This window comes from Lutra lutra, chromosome 9 (genome assembly GCF_902655055.1).
Source record: "Lutra lutra chromosome 9, mLutLut1.2, whole genome shotgun sequence".
Classification (NCBI taxonomy): Eukaryota; Metazoa; Chordata; class Mammalia; order Carnivora; family Mustelidae; genus Lutra; species Lutra lutra.
This window is the reverse complement of record NC_062286.1, coordinates 54,589,758-54,611,298: the sequence shown is the minus strand read 5'-3', so window position 1 is coordinate 54,611,298 and position 21,541 is coordinate 54,589,758. Positions and strand designations below refer to the sequence as shown.

At 45.9% G+C, this 21,541-nt stretch overlaps 1 protein-coding gene across 2 annotated transcripts in view; it reads left to right on the top strand.

Annotated features, from left to right (window-relative positions):
- ANTXR1 (ANTXR cell adhesion molecule 1) overlaps positions 1–21,541 on the top strand; it is a 221,640-nt gene that overhangs the window by 173,043 nt on the left and 27,056 nt on the right. For both annotated transcript variants that reach the window (XM_047744854.1, XM_047744855.1), the window contains exon 17: positions 461–541. In XM_047744854.1, the coding sequence (XP_047600810.1) occupies positions 461–541 (81 nt within the window). The remainder of the gene's footprint in view (positions 1–460; positions 542–21,541) is intronic.

Sequence of the window (21,541 nt, the reverse complement as noted above, 5' to 3'; positions counted from 1 at the left end):
CTTTCATTGGTCTTGCTCCATTGACATTTCTGTTTAGTAATTTTCCTGAATTTGTTATCATTGCTTCATTCGTGAACTCTGGGCATTAAGTGGGAAGAAAAAACTTCAGTGGAAGTTGGAAGGATAGACCCATGGTGTGAGGATATGGCCGGAAATGTGGTAAAAGCAAAAGCTGAGAGCCCGAATGAACTCTGTGTTTGGAAATCTGAGGTTGCCCCCTAGTCTCAGGTGTACCCTCATGAGCACAGAGCCTTCTGTTATGGGTCTCTTCTTCCCCTACATTCCTGCAGGCCCCTGAACTTAGGGCCTGGAGAGTCACTTAGCCTTTACAAGCACATTGCCAGTGGTATGTTGTTCACATGACTGAAGAAGCATGGAAAGTTCTACATGTCTGTGCTGGCCACTGCTCTGGTTTCATTTGTAACCTGGGTACATTTGTTTTTGTTTTTGCCTTTTGCAGGGAAAACTGGATGCCTTGTGGGTCCTACTAAGGAAAGGATATGATCGTGTGTCTGTGATGCGTCCACAGCCGGGAGACACGGTAGGATTCATTCATGGTGTCACACACACATTGTTTTTCTCTCTCCCTCTGACTTCTTTGAACTAAAATAACTCCATATATATGCAGCTATTATTTTATGTTATGAGAAAACAGATACTAATTCTAAAAATTCTGGTTTCGATAAGACCTTGAGTGTTGTTTTTTTCTGGAAAGGATTTTGACAGAAATAAGTCAAGTTAAACTTCCTAGGACTTCTTAATTTATAGGTACAATGAGTGAAAGAGGCAAGGCTGGTTCTTGCCTAGGCTGTGCCAGGATAGAGGCCTGCTGTTCCCCAGAGCAGTGGCTTATGGTGACCAGCAAGATGCCAGAGCCACAAGATGGGATGAGGTAATAGGGGCCACAGAAAACTCCCACAAACTTCCATCAGGTATTGGGCCCAACTAGTCCAAGATCTCAGGAGGGCCTTCTGCCCTGGTGAGGATTTGCCCCAAATGGTCAGGCCCAAGCATGGAGAGTCTCCAACTAAGAGGAGGCAGAAAGGGAGGAGCCAGCAGAGACCCTTAGGAACCATTTGGCCCATCTTCATTCTGTCAATGAGAAAATGAAGGACAAGAGAAGCTGAGTAACTTGTGTTCACATAACGAAAATGCTAGAAACAGCTCCAGTTCTGCCGAAATCACATTGTTGCTCTGTCTTCTTGTAAGAGCTCATCTCTCATCCCTAAACTTTATAAAACAAAGCTTGGGACCAAGTTCTCCCTCAACTCTCAGCAAACTACATCTTCCATCCACTTCTCTGGGAGTCAGACACATTAACCCAAAAGCAAAATAAAGGTGTTTGACTTGGAACCCCTTTCAAATCAGATAAAGAATTTCCTTTAGGCAGGAGAACTCCAGGCAAGTTACTTAAACTCTCTGAACTTCAGCTTTATAAAGTAGATGATACATTGGTTGGTTGGAGAAGGTAATGTTTGTAAAGAATTTGGTCCACTGGTGAACATACAGTTATACTCAAGCAATGGCAAATATAACTGTCGTTATTTATTTCATCCTTTTTTACCATCTGTGAAGGGCTGATGCATAAACTCAAAGCATACTGCAATTGATGTCTATCAGGCATACCCACTTGTTTACCCTGCTCACTCTTCAACATGGGACAACTCATAAAACCCAAGAGCACAGCCTACCAGTCAGGCCCCTCCCCTCTTCCTATGCACCTAGCTTATGGCTGAGAGATTTGGTCTAAAGTTTCAAAGCTTGTGCAATTTGCCCTTCCTGTCTCCAGGTTGTGGCAGGGACAGCAGGCAAGTATGACGTGCAAGAAACCAGGTCATATAAATGCGGACCTGACGTGGCTCTTATGTCATGTGGAATTCGTAGTTTGTCTGTGAAAGGCCATAAGGACACACTGAGATAGCAAATTTTAAAGTACAAAGTCTACAGTGAACAGAAGTGAGCCTAGGCTGTAAACTTGGTAAACTTGGGGTGGTGTTTGGCCTTATACATCTGGTTTCTGTGGGAAATTAAGAAGTTTTTTCAGCATGCATGACCCTCATCTAACAGATGAAGAAAGAAAACAATTAGATACCTAAACTCAGGTTCAGCAGCACTGTTTTTTGTGACAGAATATGCTGGTCAATTATACAAGCCCATTTCTTCAGAACACCTGAGAAATATCTCCGCTAAGATTTGTTAACATTCCATCCCCCACTGACCGGTTTGGCAGAAATATATTCATAAGCTGAGTCAACCTGAGAAGTCATAGGGGATGGTGTCATGGATAAGATACAAGAACCAACAGTGTTTGGCAAGAAAAGGCCAAAGGGATAAGTCCAACAACAATAGGATATCCTCTAATGAATTACACCTAGACTGAATCTCCTATTTGAGAATTTTGAATGAAAATTTGTGTTAACATTTGAAGATGTGCTCTACACTTTTAAGAAACACAATACAGCTTGAGTTTTCATTCTTTGATCACACAAAGTAATAGATTTGAAGTACAGAAGGTCTAAGAATTAGGATACAATTGACCATATTCTCAGCGCTGTTCCAAATGGATTATTGTCCCGCCTACTTTTAAATGGGCTTTCTTGATAGAAATCCTAATAAAATTTTAAGACACATGGGAAAAACAGAAGCTGAGAACTGTGTCCTTGTAATCATGACGAGGCCCCAGACATCTTGACGTATGCATGGAGTTACGCAAGGAAGGTCACAGAATAGGTAGGAAGGGACCAAAGCTGCCTTATGGCAACTCGGGAAAGAATTCCAAGGGAGGGAGGATGATATTCTAGCTTTGTCCACATGCTTATTCTTTTTTGTTTTGCATAACTTCAGGAGACTCACTACAGATCTGCATCACTTACACGGTGATGACTCTGTAAGAATTCCTCAGCCCTGATTTATGGGGCTGACCACAGTTTCCATAAACTCGAAATGACTACATCCAGGCATGTGCTCATGAACAAGAGTCACAGGTTCTGAATTTTTCCTTTAAAACAAAAACAAAAACAAAAATCACCTAATTACATTCTCCGTTGCATTCTGAATTGTTTCAAACACATGTTGACCTCACAGAAACCTGGCAGTTCTCCCTTCTCTGTTCCTGTCTGCCCCATCCTCCCCACAGTTAACCCACCCCAGCCCTGCTGAGGCAGACAGGGGCCCACCAACAGAGCCTTTGAGGCTGCCTGCCCAAGGAGACTCCAGCCTCCACCACAGAGCTGAGGGCTACAGAGGCTGGAGCCCAGAGCTACACCCTTCCCCGGGAATGGCGCCCCTGCCTCAGAGCCGTCCAAGCCCCAGGTCAGGGAAAACATGAATGGGACCACAGCAGGAGACATGAGCTTCCAGTCTGCCTTCTCTCCCACCCATCTCCCTCCCCCGCCCCCCTGCTTCCTTTTTCTTCCTGGGGTGGGCTCACAGTCCTATTGCTCCTTGGTACCCACCAGGAAAGCCTTGGGCCAATACACAAGAGAAGGTGCCAGAAGAAACCACGTAAGTAGCAAACCAGCAACACATCTTATCCTAAAATGTAGAGTTCACTAAGCACATGATACCCTTTGCTGGAACCATCCCCCTGCCTCCAATATATAACTGTTCTATGCTTTTTCTAAAATACATATCTCAATGTGACATTCTGAGACTTCAGACTTGCAAAGACCAGGAAAAACCCACCAAAAATAACTTGACTTAGAAAGAACACCCTAATTTCAAATGCAAGGATATAAGGGAACTTCAGAGATCAGGTTTCATGGAATCCAGTGATTTTCAACCTGGTTGCACATTGTGATCACCTGGGGAGCTTTAAAACACTGACATGCTGTGTGGGGGTTGGCGGGGGACTAGATGACTCAGTCGATTGAGCATCCAACTCCTGGTTTTGGCTCAGGACTTGATTTCAGGGTGGTGGGATTGAGCCCCGCATCAGGCTCTGTGCTCAGCGGGGAGTTTGCTGAAGATTCTCATTCACTCTCTTCCTCTGTCCCTCTCCTGCCCACACTCACTCTATCTCTGTAAAATAAATAAATAAATCTTAAAAAACAAAAACACTGACCCCGGGATCCCACCCCAAAGGTTTTATTTCATTGATCTGGGATGATGTCTGGACACTGGGATTTTAGAAGCTCCCCCAGGTGTTCTAATGGCAACCAGGGTTAAGAATCAGTGATCTGGTCCAATTCCCTATTTTTCATCCAAGTCAGCATCTTCCCTTTCCTTCTCCATCAATTTGAAGGCAACTCTCCACACTCCTTCCGAGCCCTGTGCCTATGTCTCACAGGCATAAGGGAGATGGATGATGACTGTTTTCATGGACTTTCACCAGGCCCTTTCCTACCAGGAAGATTAACATCAGTTTGGGCCCCTATCTTATTGTTACTGCTTAGGGGGAAAAGATGGAAAAGAGGAACTGTAACTCTAGTTTTTTCTGGATGGAATTCAATGGATATATTGACCAGTCTAACCCCTCCCCTGTTGTTTTTACCTCCATTTGGGCCATCCCCCTTCATGTGCTCTGGGAGGGACCCACTAGAACTGGCTGTCTTCTTTGTTTTCATCTCTTCTGTCTCTCCCAGATCTGACAGCGGGAGGCCGGTACATTCCATTACTATCAGCAAAAACAAAAAACTCAGGCACGCTCTGAGACTATCTGGCAAGGCTGGGCCTCCTTGCCATCTGAAGAGACCCGAGACCCCAGGAAACACACACGTAAATGTACATAAACAATGTTTGAAACTTATCTGAAGCTCAGCCCCAGAGGTTGTGAAATCCTCTCCTGGAGCTCCAGCCCCTGGCTGCTGTCTGTGCAGCTGTTTCCAATAAGGGAGTGAGGCCGGTCTCATGGGCACCAAGCCTCCCTACTGGCACTGAGGCCAAAGTGAGCCGAGGCAGGTTATCTCAGAGGGCAGAGAGTGTGCTCAGCCCAGTCCTTCGAGAGCAGATGAGCCACCTGAGCAACTCAGAGATTGTGTCTATGCTGTACCCCCACCCCTTTGCCCTGCTGTCCACATTCCCTGTATTACCTCTTTCTTCTTCTGTCTTTAACTTGGCTGCCTTCCTTCAAGCATTCTTTGATCAAAAATCTATTAAGCTCCCACTAAGAACCCATCACGGTGCTGGGCACTAGGGATATCGATTAGAACAGGCCTGAATTTTGGCTTCCTGGAAGTGAGTGTAGGACTTGGAGGAGAAGGGAGGGTCAGGCATTGTATTGACCGCAGGTGGTTCTAGAAGCACAAACCCATTCACAGTCATTTGGAGAATGAGAATGATCTCTATTCACAGAGCAGCGACTGAAGCTTAGGGTAGGATATTAACTTTGCCAAGGGCACACTGCTGGTAAGTTTACAAGATTTAGTCCCTTAGTGCCCGCGGTTCTTGGTCACACCACTTCAAAGAATGAAGAGGTGGACCAGACCAAAAGTGGTGGGCAGAAAGGCAAGGTGTACCGAGCGACAAGACAAAGCTCCCGGAGAGGGAGGGGACCTGAGAGGGTTGCCATTTGGGCATTCAGATCTAGGCTCTTTTACAGAACTATCTTGAACAAGCTGAGTGGGGGTCCCCTGTGGATTGGCTGCTACCATGTGCCAATTAGGGCTTTCATCATGCACCTGTCTACCTGTTGGGTTCTTGTTCATGTGTTGATGGTCTTTTGGGGCTGACACGTGGGGATGAACTGCCTCGACCTGTGACAGTGACCGATGTTTTATGGTTAATTGTCTTGTCTCAGGATGTCTTGCAAAAGTTACTTCTGCAGAGGTTGCCAGACAGGAAGCTGTTGAGGTCTCGTTTGAGCTGTGAAACAGGATGCTGGTGCAGTTTCTTCTTCACATCCCGGCTCCCTGTTTTCTTGTTGGGGACCCGGGCCCCGACTACCCAAGTGTCCAGCTAACTCCTAACAGTAAGGGGCAGAGCGGGGGCTTGAATCCAGGAATGTTGGATACTGGGGATCCTCAAGTCCTTGACACGCTCAGCAGATATTTGTTGAGCGTCTTCTGTGAGATGAGCACGGGCTTTGTGCTGGCTGTTCACTGACTAACAAGCAGCATTCTCACCCTGAAAGAGCAGGGACACACAGTCAAGTCTCCAAACATTGCCTGCGTGAAAGGCTGTGTGAGGAAGCAGAGCACAGGAGGCATGAGGGATATGCCCAGAAAGGGCATGTCACCAGACCAGAGTAAAAACCAGCTTCTAGGAGTGACATTTAAGCTGAGGGCAGAAGGAGACTTGAGAAGGGAGGAGATCCTAGAGAGAAGGAAGCTTGAGCAAGGACCCCAGGCTGGGCTTCTGGCTCCTTCCAGGAGACACAAGGAGTGAGGTGTGGCGGAGGACAGAATGTGAAGCAGTGGGAGGAGGCCATGGGGGGTGTTGGTCATGACAGCCCACTCCAAGGACAGTGGAGAATAACAGCAAGTGTTTTAAGCAGGGGCGTGATCGGATTTGTGTTTTAGAGCAGTCTGGCCAGCTACAGCAGGGAGTTGGTGGCAGGGAGAGGAAGTGAGCCAAAGCAGTGGCAAGCAAGGGGGGGAGACTGGATTCCAGAGGTGCTGAGGAAACACAACGACTGGGTTTGGTGACTGGGTGTAGAGGAGGATGAGAGAGAGTGAAGTGTTAGGAAGGAACTCCAGAGTTTGGTGTGAGCTGGCAGTGATGCCACCAGGATGAGGACAGGAAGACGAGAGCTTGGCGAGGGAAGACAGGAACCAGGTAGCCTGTGTAGACAAGGAAGAGAAATAGGTTAAGCAGTGAACCCCAAGGGTCATGTCCTGCAAGTCATGGTGGGGAAGGAAAAAGGGGACAAGAAGGAAACTAACAAAGACCAGCCAGGGAACAAAAAAGTGCAACAGGAGAGCCTGGGGTCGTGGAAACTGAGAGAGGAAGCCTCATCACTGAGGAGCATGGAGTCAACAGGGTCAAGTGATACAAAATTCAGACGCAAGCTGCCACCAGTCCTTTAATTACATTAGCACAAAGAAGGTTATGGTGACCTTAGTGACCTAGGTTCAGAGGAATGATGGAGCCAGGAGGGAAGCTTCGTGGAAAATGGGAGGGGAGATCCAACCGTAGCTGCAGGAGCACTAGAGTTGAAACCATGTGGGCTCGCAGTGGCCCCCAGCATTTGAAGACAGAAGGCAATTAGTTTCCTCCCAAGTACTGCTTGTAGATATACTTTGGAAAATACTGCTCAGTCCAGTGGATTCTCCCACTGTGATCATCTCCTATGACATTCTTTTTACCATTTCTTGTGCTCACCAAAAATGTGTTTGTTTAGTTAATAGAGTTTTTGCCCTTACCTTTTCTTACCTTTTTTAAGATTTTATTTATTTATTTGACAGAGAGAAACACACAAAGAAAGGGAACACAAGCAGGGGGAGTGGGAAAGGGAGAAGCAGGCTTCCCGCCAGGCAGGGAGCCCGATGCAGGGCTTGATCCTAGGACCCTGGAATCATGACCTGAGCAAAAGGCAGACACTTAACAAATGAGCCACCCAGGCGCCCCATATCTTTTCTTTATTAAGTTGTGATCATACTGTATATGATTTAGTATTGAATTCTTTAATTTAATCCTATAATCATAAGGGGGAACAATTTTTTTAAATCACTTGGGTTCCTAAGCAATTAGGATAATTAAAAATCACTGTTTTATGTGTGCTGGTAAGACATTCCTTCCTGCATATGGGCCACGTTAAAGCAGATGTATGTCTGTGTAAAGAAATAAACATTCCCACTTGAACCGCTCATTGGTGAAACAACAGATCCAACTGACTCAAGCACCACATGTCCGATTTCTAACACACACCCAAACAACCTGGGGAAAATGGACAATGTGGGCATCCAGAATAAAAAGATTGGTTGACCTTCTATGAGAAGTTCGCCTAGATTCTGCCGTTCTTTTTACACCCAACCTGGGGCTTGAACTCATAACCCCAAGATCAACGAGTTGCACACTCCACTGACTGGGCCAGCCAGGCGCCAAGATCCTGCGGTTCTTACCAGTCATTTCCTTTTCATAAAGAAGCCTTTTGCATTTGAAACTCCTAACTTCAGTTTTCCTCTGAAGTTGCTTCATTGTGTCTCTAGTAAACTCTTCTGACAACACTGATTGTCGAAAATAAAATGACCAGAGCAAACCCAAGAGCTGGAAATGTCTACCTCATTCGTTAGGCATGACCACTGTCAGCACACGGCTGTTAGGATGCCATGAAGGGCTCTGTGAAAGGGCAGACAAGCGTGAGACATGGCGTGACAGGGACAGTTCAGAAGACAGAACAGATGGCCGTCAAGGTCACTCTCTGGACAGAGAGAGCTGAAGGAACTGAGAGCAGCAGAGAAAGGGCCACCACTGGCAGTCTGAGGGGACAGGAGGCCTCCCCAGGGACAGGACTTGCCCTGCGCGGTGAAGGCAAGTTGGGACTTAGTCAAGCAGACAGGGTGTGGAAGGGGGTACCTGAGGTAGCAGGTGTCCCAGAGCCACGATGCAGCCCTCTCAGTGCCTGTGGCCAACAACAGTGAGAACACATCCCAGGCTGGAGAGAAGGGAACACACAGTCCCCTGCAAAGGCTATAAGGTGCACATGGATGACATTTTGCCATATTGATGTGCACCTAATTCTATAACCAATGCAAGCCGATCTTCACCTGGAATAAATGTTATGGTGCCAAAGCATATTGTATTTTAAGAAATTTTATCTAATACAAGTTTGACCAGATATTAATAGCGTTTTTAATGTATATGTATAATTGGGCCACAGATGTCTTGCCTTAGAGAGCAGCCAGATTGGCAGTTGTTCAACCAAAGCTCAGGAACTACGGGTCTAATGTGTTGGGAACTAGTTAAAAGGCTGTTGCACTGACACGTGCATGGATGGGGAAGCTTGAATTTAAATGGTGACACAGGGAACGAAAAGACAGAGATGGCTGTCTCTGAAACTAGCAGCAGCATTGTGTGGAGAAAAAGATTAATCATTTTGGCATCGGAAAGCCCAGGTTAGATCCCAGGGCTACCTTGTGGCCTCAGCTAAGTTTCTCAGCCTCACCGAGCTTCACTTTCCTTGTGCACAAAAGTGATCTAATAATCCCTACTTCTTTAGGTGTTGTCAGGATTCCATAAAATGACAAATATAAATAATTCAAATAGATGGGAGTTCATTTTCTTTCCTTCCTTTCCCCAGAAAATTGCAGTCGAGAAGTTAGTTACATCTCAGCAAGAATAAAAACTTCTCCAAATTAGTCTCTTATGTTTAAATTAGCATTGACTTAAGAGAACCAAGTAATCTACAAATTGAAGTCTTTTCGTGAAGGTCAATTTTTTCTTGCCCAATAAACTGTGATTTTATATTGGCTTTTTACATTGAGGATCTTCAAAATTTCTATTGGTGTCTAACACCAGCCTGGAAGGGCCCAGCAAATCTGGAGAGAAAGTCCAACTTGCTGGCCACTGACTTCTGACCTTTTTAGCCTTTTGTAAGAGAGGAACATTTAAGAAAAGGAAAAGAAAAGCAAATTATAGGAAATGTTCCTAGAGGGTGTGATTTATTTTGGCAGAGTCCCTTCCTTGGATATTTGAATTCTCAGTAGTATTTATTCAGTTCTCACCCTTGGAAATCTTTCCTTCACTGTCTCATTGGAGAGGGACATGAGTACTTAGAATTCTTGGCTTACTTTCCTGAATTTAAAAAAGAAAAAGTTCAAGACACCCAATGTCCCCAGCGAAAACCAAACTGTACCCAAAACCTGCAAAGTTGACTGTTTTCAGAGAGAAGTCAAACCCAAAGTTGATGCTGCAAAATATACCATCCTGAGTTTTTTTGCTTTTTTGTACCAACTTCCTTCCCCACAGTAGGGAGGTTTCTCTAAATAAATGGAGGTGCAGGTAGCTGATGCGGTTAAAGGCTCCCCCCCTCCCTCAACTCCCTCTGCCTCTCTCTTCCAGTCCCCCCACACGTACACACTCACACACCCATCGTCATCACCGTCATCATCAGCATCATCATTTTACAGCTTCTCTTAGGACTTTCGCGTTTGAATTGCCTCATCTCCCAAACAGCTGCAGCAACAGAAGGTCAAGTCCTGGTATTGAGTTGCAAATAGCAAACAGAGAAATAAATACTAGAGGCTGAACAAGACAGGGCTGGCTCATAAAGACACCTCTGTTCAAATTCCCTGACCTTATTTTTTCCTTCCAAACAAAATCAGGATCGAGCAAGGAAAGGGTTGGTTCTAGAGTCAGAATTGCACCCAAGCATGTAACATTTTAGGAAGTTCTCTACTTTGTTCAAACACGATGTTTAGGTCTAGTCACTTGGCTCCCACCAGCCTGTCCCTCCAGCTGGGGATACTGGGAAAGATCATCTCCAGGGACAGTCTGCGACTCTGAGATAGACTAAGTTGAGAATCCTCCTAAACCCAGCTGGTGGGGAGGTCTCTTCTGGCCAGAAGTGTGGGTTGAATCATAGATGGCAAAAGCTGACCTAGGAGATAGCCTTCCAGAATTCTCAATGTGGAGAGGAGTCAGCCTCCTGTAGGATATCCAGCACTCCCAAATACATTTTCTTACTCCCTCCGTAGCACCACCTTACTTTCTCTCCCTTTTGCATCTTGGGAAGATGAGGCTTGGATAATAAGGTTCTTGCTTTCTTTAGGGTCACAAAGGGAATTAGTGGAAATGGCAAGATGAGACCCCACCTGCCCTCCGCTGCCTGGCCCTTCTGTCCTCGCCCCGGGCTGGGAACAAAGGACAGGGGTCGTGAATGGGCTTGGTCTCTCAAAGAGAAGGTGGAACAAGACCCATTTTCGAAAAGCAGAGCAAGTTCCTGTCACCTGACCACCTCCCGTTTTGTCCTCCTACCTCTCCTACTTCCCAACACCTTTCCATTTATATCCTGCCCAAGGTGACATAACCAGTAATGTCCTCCCACACTGGCCCCACTCTCCCACATTGCGCTGTGCTCCCAAAGTACTTCATGCTCTTTGCCCTTCCTGATTCTACCTCTCCCTGCCTCCCATTAGCCCCCAACATCATGCGTAGGACAGAGCGTGCCCGCTCATTCCCCCATCAGGTCTTGAGCTCCTTCTCTATAGCGGCACCAAGCTGTGTGGCAGGGATTTAGCATGAATGAGGCAGGGTCCCTGCCCTTGCACAGCGCACAGGAGTAGTCAGGAAAGCCCTGATTCGTACTAGATGTGATAAGTGGTATGGAAGGGGGCTATGTGGGATTCTGTGGGAGCGTAGAGCGAGGAGCTATAACCCAGGCTAGAGGCTCAGGGAAGACCTACAAAAGCAGAGACCATTTGACTGAGCTCTCCCTGTGAAGGAAGGGATGAGCCCTTCTGGTTGGGAGGAACAGCAGAAGTGAAGCCCCAGGTAGGAGAGGAAGGGAAAGAGGAGGCCCAGGCTGACCTTGGAGAGAGGAAGGAGAAAACAGTCTCACCCCCCACTCCTGGCTCTGGCTTCTCCACCCTTCTGTCTGCTCCCATCTTTTGTGTGCTCAGCACTCAGCTGCAGCCCCACTTTCTCCAAGAGGCTCCCCGAGTCCCAGCTCATTGTCTGGCCCCTCCTTCCGCTGTGCTCACAGCTACTGCCAGGAAGTTCAGCACCTTTTGAGCTTAAAGTCAATACTGACTTTTCGTCCTGAATAAGCTGTGATTTTAGGAAAAAGATCACAGCTCTTTTTTTTTTTTTCCCATTTTCTCTTATAGCCTTGAGGACGTGGCTCAATTTGCCTTCTTGTCCCAGGAATTGTCACTCTCTGCAACCCCCAGGTGGTCACAGCTGTTTGTAAACTTCTTTGATGTTCCCTGTGTAAGCACCAGCATTTGCACTTTCCTAGTGGGCAAAGATGTCTCAATAAACCCTCTGCCTTTTAATGAGGAGAGAGAGTTCATACTGTCTTCTAGAAGTATCTTCTGGTAAAATGAGGCTTAATACAGGTTATCAAAACATTAGAATTTCATTACAACCGCATTCATACTTTTTGTCACTGCCATTTATTAATACCTTTCAGGGGAAAAACAACTCTCTGACTTTACTAGTCTCACTCCACAAATTCATTTCTTACAATATTTACTTAACGTCTCCACGTTTTCCCATTTTTTCTTTTTGGCTAAAACCATGGAGAGCAAAGTCGTGTTCAGAATCCACAATGCTCGCCGAGCTGGCTCCAGGGATGCTTACTCCTCTAGCATTCGGCATCTCTCTGCCTTCTTGAGCTTCCTCCCAACATCTGGATTGGGTTGCCCCATTGAAGAGTGTGGCCTCAGAGGCTGATGCCCAGGCTTTGGCCATGGTCACAGGCATACCAACTTTTCAAGGCCTCTGACTTAAACACAAGCTCTAAATGGGAGTGAATCTTCAGTAAGCTTTTCCATATTCACTACTGCTCACTGAAGGTGATATGTAATGGTAAATTCCTAAATGTCACGGCGTCTGGAAAATGGGACATCATAACAGACATCCATTCACCTCTAGTGGTACAACTAATAAAACTGAGCCCACTGGAAATTCCACCATGGGGTCATCCCTGTTGTTGCACAAGACAGAGTACCCCTTCTTTCTCTTTCTAGCGAGGAAAGTAGTTCTGATTAAGAAAGGTGGAGTTCCTTAGACATGGAGATAGAGAGAGAGAAAGGAGACTGAGTGTCTTGTCCTTTGGTGGTAGGAGCAAGCTACCAGAGTCTCTGAAGCCATTGCCTCAATAACCCCACCATGTCTGTAGACCTAGGGGTGTTGTGTGGTTCTCCAAAGAGAGCCAGGGCATCTGCAGAACTGAGGCCACCTTCCATGCCTGTAAACAGTAAGCATCCCTCTAAATGAGGAATAATTCCATGAGAGCTCCCTGTAGACCATGTGGGAGACCATTGTGCCCCATCAGCGACACTAGGTTGTACTACACCCAACCTCTGTGGGGGGCCTAATGTTGCAGATATGTTTGCTTATGGATCAAAACCTCATCTCTTGGCAAAATTGGACCTTAGAGGTAATTAGCATCCAGCCAGCAACCCATGAGTCTTCAGTCCACACCAGGCCACTCACAAGTAACATGGATGGAGGCTTCCGAAAGGTTTAACCTGCCCACGAGAAAATTCCAGTCTCATCCAGCAGCACAGCTGTCCTTTCAGTTAGCTGTAGACTCTAATGCTGGAAGGAATGTTCTTCCCCTCGGAGGATCATCAAGGGCCAGGTTTTAATGCCTATCCCTTATAATATTCACCCAACCCATGTCCAACAGTCCAAGACTATATAATAGATTATTGTTCTCTAAGGAGAACTTTATTCTTTAATAATTTCCTTTCTCTCTCCAGCCCATTCTTTTGAGGACATGTTTAGTCCTAATCCATCTCCAAGATGACTTCTTTTGTTTTTAATGGCAACAATTTGATCATTGAAATTCTCTACCTTTGTAAACCATGGAACAAACTGTTGCTCCTTGAAGAAACACAGTTTCTCATAAATCTTCCCCAGAAACACCAGGGTTAGAGGAGAGAAACATGAATTCATTTTAAATGAGTAATCTTCCCAACTGTCACTTCCAGAAGATAGATAAATGCAGAGATGATAGATGCATTTTTAAATATAGCTTTACATGCCTTTAAAAGTCCATGGAGATCAGAAGATAGAAAGTCTCTCCATGACAGGAATTTAAACTAAAGAATTTTCCTTTAGGCTCTTCACGGTCATGGAAGAGTAGACCAGGGCCTTCGTCCATGTGCAGAACATTAAGCAACTGGGTGGGATGACAAATGGAGACCCATTTTTAAAATTATTTGTGACCCCTGCTTTTCACCCCCAGAAGTAGCAGAAGATGTTTTTAAGTCATAAACACCTCAAATGTAGTCTAGAGCTGTACTGTCCAGTAAGGCAGCCCCTAGTCACATGTGGCTATTAAGCACTCGAAATGTGTCTGGTCAGAAATGAAATGAAATGTAGTAAGTGCAAAATAAATTCTGGATTTTCAAAGATGTAGTATGAAAAAAAGAAAAAATACAAAATACCTTTTCAGTCATTTTTAGATTGATTATGTGTTGAAATGATAACCTTCTGGACATATTGGATTAAATAAGCTGTATTATTAAGATGCACTTCTCCTGTGTCTTTTCACTTTTCACACACATGGCTACCAGAGAACAAAAAACTACCCATGTAGTTTGTGTCCTGTTTCTACTGGACCACACTAGTCTAGAGGACTGGCCTGGAACACAGTTGTGAGGAAGGGGATGACATGACTCCCTACAGGCCCTGAGGCCTCCAGCCATTTGTATTTTGTGGACACAATGAATTTCAGAAATTATGGGTATCTGCCTGCCCTTCCTGGTTTTCTACCAGGTGAGCTGTGACTCTGCCTTTCTGGGCCAGTCCCTGTCCCAAATGTCAGGAGTCAGGAGTCAGCATTGTGCTAAACCATTCGTAGACGACCTGCTTCTGGGTTGAGGTTTCTCGTACATAGCAGAGCAGCTCCCTCACTGAGACCTATTAAAAGTCAGCATCTGGGCTCTCTCTCTGCCTGCCTCTCTGCCTACTTGTGATCTCTGTCTGTCAAATAAATTTAAAAAAAAAAAAAATCTTAAAAAAAAAAAAAGGCAGCATCTGACACAAGAGTTTGCAAAAAAAGAAAAATGAAGGAAACATTTATGCGGGTCTCTCTATTGCTTTTTTCCTCCACTATCATCCCAGGGAAGAAAGGGCTTACAGCATTTAAAAGTCTAAATATGTGTACCTTTCTGGGATTATCTTCTCTAACTTTGAAAAATTCCTAGAAAGCAAATAGTATCCCCATCTTCCCAGAATGGAGCCAACTTGACCTGAGCAATAGTGATCACTAGTACTTGCCAAGAGCTGTATAATTTGCAATTACTTTTAATGCTTTTTTTCTGATGACCCTTCGATATAGGTGCTGTCGTTCCCATTTTACAGATGAGGAACTTGTCTTTACAGAGGTCTCAAGAACTTAGCCTCTACAAGTGATAAATGAGAAAACTAGCATTTATTCATTCAACAGGTACTTATTTGTCATTCTAAGCCCTGGTGAACCAGGGCCCACAGTGCTGTCATGACATTTACACTTGGGGACTCTCAGCATCCTAGTGCTGTACCAAGAACTCAAATACAGTTGTTCCCCTCCATCTTATCCAGGGTGGGGAGATGTTCTAAGAACTCCCAATAGACACTGAAACCACAGAGAGTACTCCCCATATATATATACTGTGCTTTTTCCTATACTTACATCCGTATGATAAAGTTTAATTCATAAGTTCGGCACAGTAAGAGATTGACAGCAATAATAAAATAAAACAATTATAACAATATACTATAATAAAACTTCTGTGAATGTGGTCTTGCTTCAAAATACTATATTGTACTGTACTCACCCTTCTTGTGATGAAGGAAGAGGCTAAAATTCCTGTGTGATGAGATGAAGGGAAGTGAATGGCGGAGGCATGGTGACATAATGTTAGGCTACTACTGACCTTCTGACAATACATCAGAAGGTCTGCTTTGGGAGCAGTGGTTGACTGGGGGCGGGGAACTGAGACCGGGGAAAGCGGAACTACAGATAAGGGAGTCTGCTGGAGGATAGAAGGATAGAAGAAAAATGGATATGTTGCCTGAATGATGGAAAAGCGCTGTCTTTGGAGAGGTTGACATCGGAGGAGAGATCTGAATGACAAGAAGGAATGGGCCACGTCAAGATCAGAGGACAAACAACTAGTGCACAGCCTACAAGGCTAGAGAGGGCGTGGCACATTGGAGAAAGTCAGATGTCAGTGCAGTCCGATGTCGTGGGAAATGGATGGGCAGTGAGGCCGGAGAGGAAGGCAGGGGCCAGGAGAGGGGGTTCTTATAAATGAGGAAAGGCATTTGGATTTCACTCTGGGTATATCATGAAGGATTCGCGGCTTGGAGGAGTAGCAGAGGAAGGGTGTGATCTCATTCCTATTCTACAAAGACTGCCCTTGATGCTGCAGGAAGAATCCACAGCAGGGCGGCTAGAAGGGAAGCCAGGAGATAGTCCTGGGTGAGAAGCAGCAGTGAAGACAGAGAGGAAGTGACCAGGAGTGGAGAGATTCTGGAAGCATTATGGAGATCTGGCCGGTAAAACTGGTCGATGGATGCCTAATCTTTCTTTTGACCCCATTGTCCATGCAGCACCCCCCTCCCCCACCCCGCCCCAACCTCCTGCAATTCTCTTTCTAACACGCTGTGCTCTGGGAAATCTAATCCCCTTTCAGCCAGTGGTGACCTCTTGATCATGCCTGAAAACACAACAGAATTCCAGCAGAAGGCCATTGTTTATCATCCCACTGTTTTGCTATGCTAATTCATTGTCCTGCCTGGCGCTTAGCCTCATAATTACCCTTGTTGACTTTTAGAAACACATCCATAATGAATAATGAGGCTCCGCTATATTCCAGAATCACTTCAGTGATTCATTTTGAAGCTAGCAGGAGAATGAGTCACTTGCACACTCACTTAGCCTGCTACCATTGGGAGGCTGAAGAGCAGAAGAAAGTAATGTCCTGTATGCTGGTCACCAGCAAAGGTACCAGGCACCCTGGAGCACAGCACAGGGTAGGCATTCCTAAGTAGGGGACAAAGGGGAGGGGGGAAAGGAAATTGTATTTAAGAACCAGGTCGTGTGTCATAAAGTGATTTTTTGTCTGTTGCTGATAGTAAGACGGGAAAGAGCGAGATTGCTGGTGGAGGGGGTAAGCTGGAGGCCAGGGTTGGTCCGAAAAGACTGCAGAGAAGAGGTAAGACTTCAGCTTTTCCTTAAAGGATGCTCAGGCTTTGGCTAAACAAGGAAAAGCAGGGAGGATATGAGATCCAAAAGAGCTGTCCATTAGCAAAAGTTTATATGTGCGTGCATATGTGTATATGTAACTCCTCTGGCCAGTGAAAACCTTTTCTTGGCATGTGCACTGAGCTTTCATTAATCCCCAAGGGCAATAATTGCTCTCAGTGGTGAGGAATGAAAACTCGCCCTTCTTTACCTACCAACATAGCCAGTCTCTTCCCAGGAAAACAGAGGGGGCTCGACCTCGGTAGCAGGTGGCACACCTGCAGACATTCCACAACCACCTCTCAGATGAGAGGGGAGTTTTTAATTCCTTCACTGCAATGAACTCCACTCCCTCTGAAACCTTCACTGGCTCCCACTGCCTGCCCACACAAGGTGTGTTTTTGCTGAATGCTTATTCCACAACTCCTCACGGGAACAAATAAATTTGGAAAATGTTAAGCAGGGCTGGTTTTTTTTTCTATAGGATTTCAAAGATGTTATAATAAACAAGTGTTAGTTATTATTATGAGTTTATGAATGCCTAATCTGATTTTTTAAATTTTTTATTTAAATTCTATTTAGTTAACTGACCTGTTTTTAGAGCACAGCGTTTGGGACTAGTGTCCTATAGAAGGCACTCTGGGAAATCCTGGGCTAATCAGCATCTCGTCCATCACCCTCCAGTCAGTCAGACCCAGCCTGCTGGTTCCCTCCAGGACTTGGTGCTGCCTCCTGCCTGTGAACCATCATCACATTGCTTCAGGTCCCACTCATCCAGCATTTCATAACTGGTTTCTGTCCCTTTCTATCTCTAGAACCTTGCACATGCTAGATATTAAAGAAGAGGAAAAGCAGGAAGGAGCTAGAGGAAGAGGAGAGGCATAAGGAAAGAAGTCGGGGAGGAGGAAGATGGGAAGAAGGAGGGAGAGGAAGAGTAGAGAAGAGCACAGAGGTGACAAAGAGAAAGAGAATTCCAAAGGATCTTAGACATCGCACTTCCAGCGAGTGCCGGGCGGAGGGACTAATTCAGGGAAAAGAAGATCCATAAAGTTCTCCTTCTATGACCCAGGGGAGGGGATCCGGCCCCTGGCCCACTTTGCTGAAGGCCAGGGCCCACTCGTAGGTCATCAGCTCGAACTGGAGGTGCCGTGGCATCCACAGTGGTCTCTTAACCAAACTGTATTCTAGAATAATAATTATTATTATTATGCATATAATTGCACAATTAAGAAAACAATGTATGTATCCCTTTCTTTGTTGTTTCTATAAAGAACATCATACAGTATACAGTACATAATACTAAATATTCAACCAAATAACCTTCAAAGGAAAATTATATAATCCTGTAGCTATTGCTTCTACTAAAGCCAGTGCCTTACTTTTACACAAGAGAGCCTAAAACCCACAGAGCAGCTTGAACTGGGGCTTAACCATTGAATTTGCAGCCCAGCACACTCATTACCCAGACCATTTTAAGTTCTGCTTCGCATGGCTAAAGAGTGTGTGATCTCTCTCTTGGCCAAATGGCCACCTGCCTGAGATTGAGACATAAGAAATATTCCCATGTCTGCTTCAGGCTTCTAACATGCACAGAAATGGCCACCCATGTAACAAACCTGCTTTCCTAAACCAGACATTCTCTTCTTTACCCCTGTATATGTAGAAAATGCCAAACAACATGGCATATGTTGTAAATAAGGTTAAATGGACATCTTCCCAGAAAGCCCATTCTTGGTAAGTCATCTGTTTCCATTGACTTTGTTACCTTCTGCAAAGGCCAGTGGCCTTGCCAGAGGTCCGCCCTGGAAAAGCTCATCCTATGGAAGCATAGCTTGGCAGGGTTGTCAGACCTTGTCTCCAACACTCTGTTAAATGCCCAGATATATTTCTTTTATGCTTCTGCATAAATTCCATTTCAGAGTGTCAAGGCAACACCTAAATCAGTCTCCCGAATTGTGGTTTGTGGAAAGAGCCTGAACGCCAAAAGGCCTGGGTTCCAGTCAACATTTCCTCTGACTTTTACAAGTTGTGAGCAGATGACCATGGCCCAGGTGCCAGCAGCCATGGGACGTGGGTGGGGGCACTGAACCCTAAGCACAGTGGGCCAGCATGGGGCGTGGGAGAGTGGTCAGGCCAGCTCCTCTGGTCTGTCCGCTGGCCCCCAGAGGACCCACAATCAGGCGGGGCTCAAGTGGGGCAGGCCCGAGGCCAGAGCGAGAGCGGTCTCCACACACTAATTCATAGACGGTCATGGAGGAGAAAGAGAGTTGAGTGTATGTGAGGAACTGAGTGTAAGAGCCTTGTCCCAGAGAGCATTTCTGGGCTGTGAGAAGGAAGAAGGAAAAAGGATGCTGGAGTGCCCAGGTGCAGGGAAAGCAAGCCATCCCTGCCCTGTGGATTAGATTAGTTCCTTGTTCCCAGCAGCACATAACTGGGATTCTCTCCTTCTGAGCCCTGCTACCCTGGTATGTGGAACAATAAGATTTGTAACATGATCAAAATAAGACTTTGCTTTGTGTTTCCCTCCACCCCTTGAACACTCTGTTCATGGAGAGATTTTTCCCCAGCCATCCGATACAAACTGGGCAGGCGCCATAACTGTTCGGCCTACTCTTAGGTTTCTGCTGGGTCGACAATCAAAAACACACTCTAAATTCAGTAGTTGGAAAGTCCAATCTGAGATTAATCAAGCCCTCAAACCTGACCTAGCATTCAATCTTCCCTCCTCCCCCAGCTGGTCTGGACTCCCCGTGAAGAGGAGGGCTGTGGGTGTCTCTGTGGTTCTCCATTTTGCTCTTCTCCTCCCAGCCTCCACCCCAGCTTGTTGGCCACGTTCTCACATCTCCTAGGCAGGGATAGGTGAGCAGAGGTAAGGGAAAACTAGTTCCTCCTTGGACTGGGACCATTAAGCTAGCTTTGCCCTCTCTGGGCCCAGCACAGTTTTAATGCTGACATGTTTCTCCCATGGGATGTTCTTTGGAGCTTCCTTCTGGATTCTCTCTCCTGCAATTTCCTTGACATGGGCAGACGTCTCTTTATCCCCAGTGTTTGCCCAACCTCTGCATCTGGCAGTCGCCTCCATCCTCTTGCTGCTCTTGCTCCATCCTCTTGTTGCCTCTATCCCACTCGATGGCCTTGGACGGGAGGTGGGCCTGCTTCCACATGGCTGCCACAGCTCCACGAGAGACACACACACCACATGTGGCCAGGCCAACCCTACCGCAGCAGTCTCCACCCTTTGTCACAGGCTGCCCCAGCTTTCTCAGACACGAGAGCTCTGCATTCTACCTCATTCACCTCATGAGGCTTGAGGGGAAAGCCGTGGACGCCTGCTTACCACCCATGCCACTCTACCTAGCGGGAGGGCCTCACAGCACAGCAGCAGCTCTCTCCAATAAATATCCCTACCAATCCTCCCCATCCTGGCCCTTTTTAATATCTTTCCTCTGGCTGAGGGGTGCAAGCATCATGGGGCCAGTTTAACAGATGTTGCCTTGGAAATCCACTTTGGGTGATCAGCTGCCTCATCAGAATCGCTTGCACCTTGGAACCTAGTCAAAACTTCCATTTTAACATGCATTGGACACTTATGTCAGATTTTAATTATGTACTCGTTTAAATATAAACCCCACAGGGACATGAACTTCATCTGGTTAATTCGCTGCTGTATAATAGGCACTTAATGAATAATTGTTGAATTAATAAATTAACTTTTAAGTAATATTGGCCACCTCCCCCCAGACTATTAAGTTTTATGAGCATAGGGACTGCAATTATTTTTACTCAATATTTGTCCCCAGTGTCTGGTAAAGCACCAGCCAACAGTAGCAGATGATTTAAAAAATAGTCTTGGAGGGGCGCCTGGATGGCTCAGTGGTTAAGCGTCTGCCTTAGGCTTGGGCCATGATCTCAGGGTCCTGGGATTGAGCCCCGCATCGGGATCTCTGCTCAGCAAGGAGCCTGTTTCCCTCTCTCTCTGCCTACCTCTGCCTACTTGTGATCTCTCTCTCTGTCAAATAAATAAATAAAATCTTTTAAAAAAAAAATAGTCTTGGAGGGCGCCTGGGTGGCTAAGTGGGCTAAGCCTCTGCCTTCGGCTCAGGTCTCGGGATCCTGGGATCGAGTCCCGCATTGGGCTCTCTGCTCGGCAGGGAGCCTGCTTCCTCCTCTCTCTCTGCCTGCCTCTCTGCCTACTTGTGATCTCTGTCAAATAAATAAATAAAATCTTTAAAAAAAAAAAAAGTCTTGGACGAACGAATGAACCTGATGAAAGCCTTTATTTCTCCAAACAAGATTCATACAGGCTCTCCACTGGCCCAAAGCATCTCTCCCTCCTTTCTTCAAATTCTTCACATGGTCACATGGCCTCAAACTTTATCAATTAGAGATCCTGTCTGCCACCTGAGTCTTCTTTAATAACGCGCCAGCAAAACAGAAGCCATCAGTCATTTACACTTAGGAAGGCAGTTTGGTACAAGGAACTTCCAGGAACCTAGTTGTTGGGGACCTGAGAGGGTGTTAGGAGGGAGCACCCCAGAGAGGAGATGCTGGCCTCGAGGTGGGGACACTTGTAGAGATTTGCCAGGCAGACTGAAGACCAGGAGAGGAAAGGCAAATGGGAAATTAAGCCCATGGTTTTTTGGAGACTGCCTTTAACACTCCCTCTGATGGTACTATTTTTTTTTTAAGATTTTTTTTTATTTATTTGACAGAGATTACAAGTAGGCAGAGAGGCAGGCAGAGAAAGAGAGAGGAAGG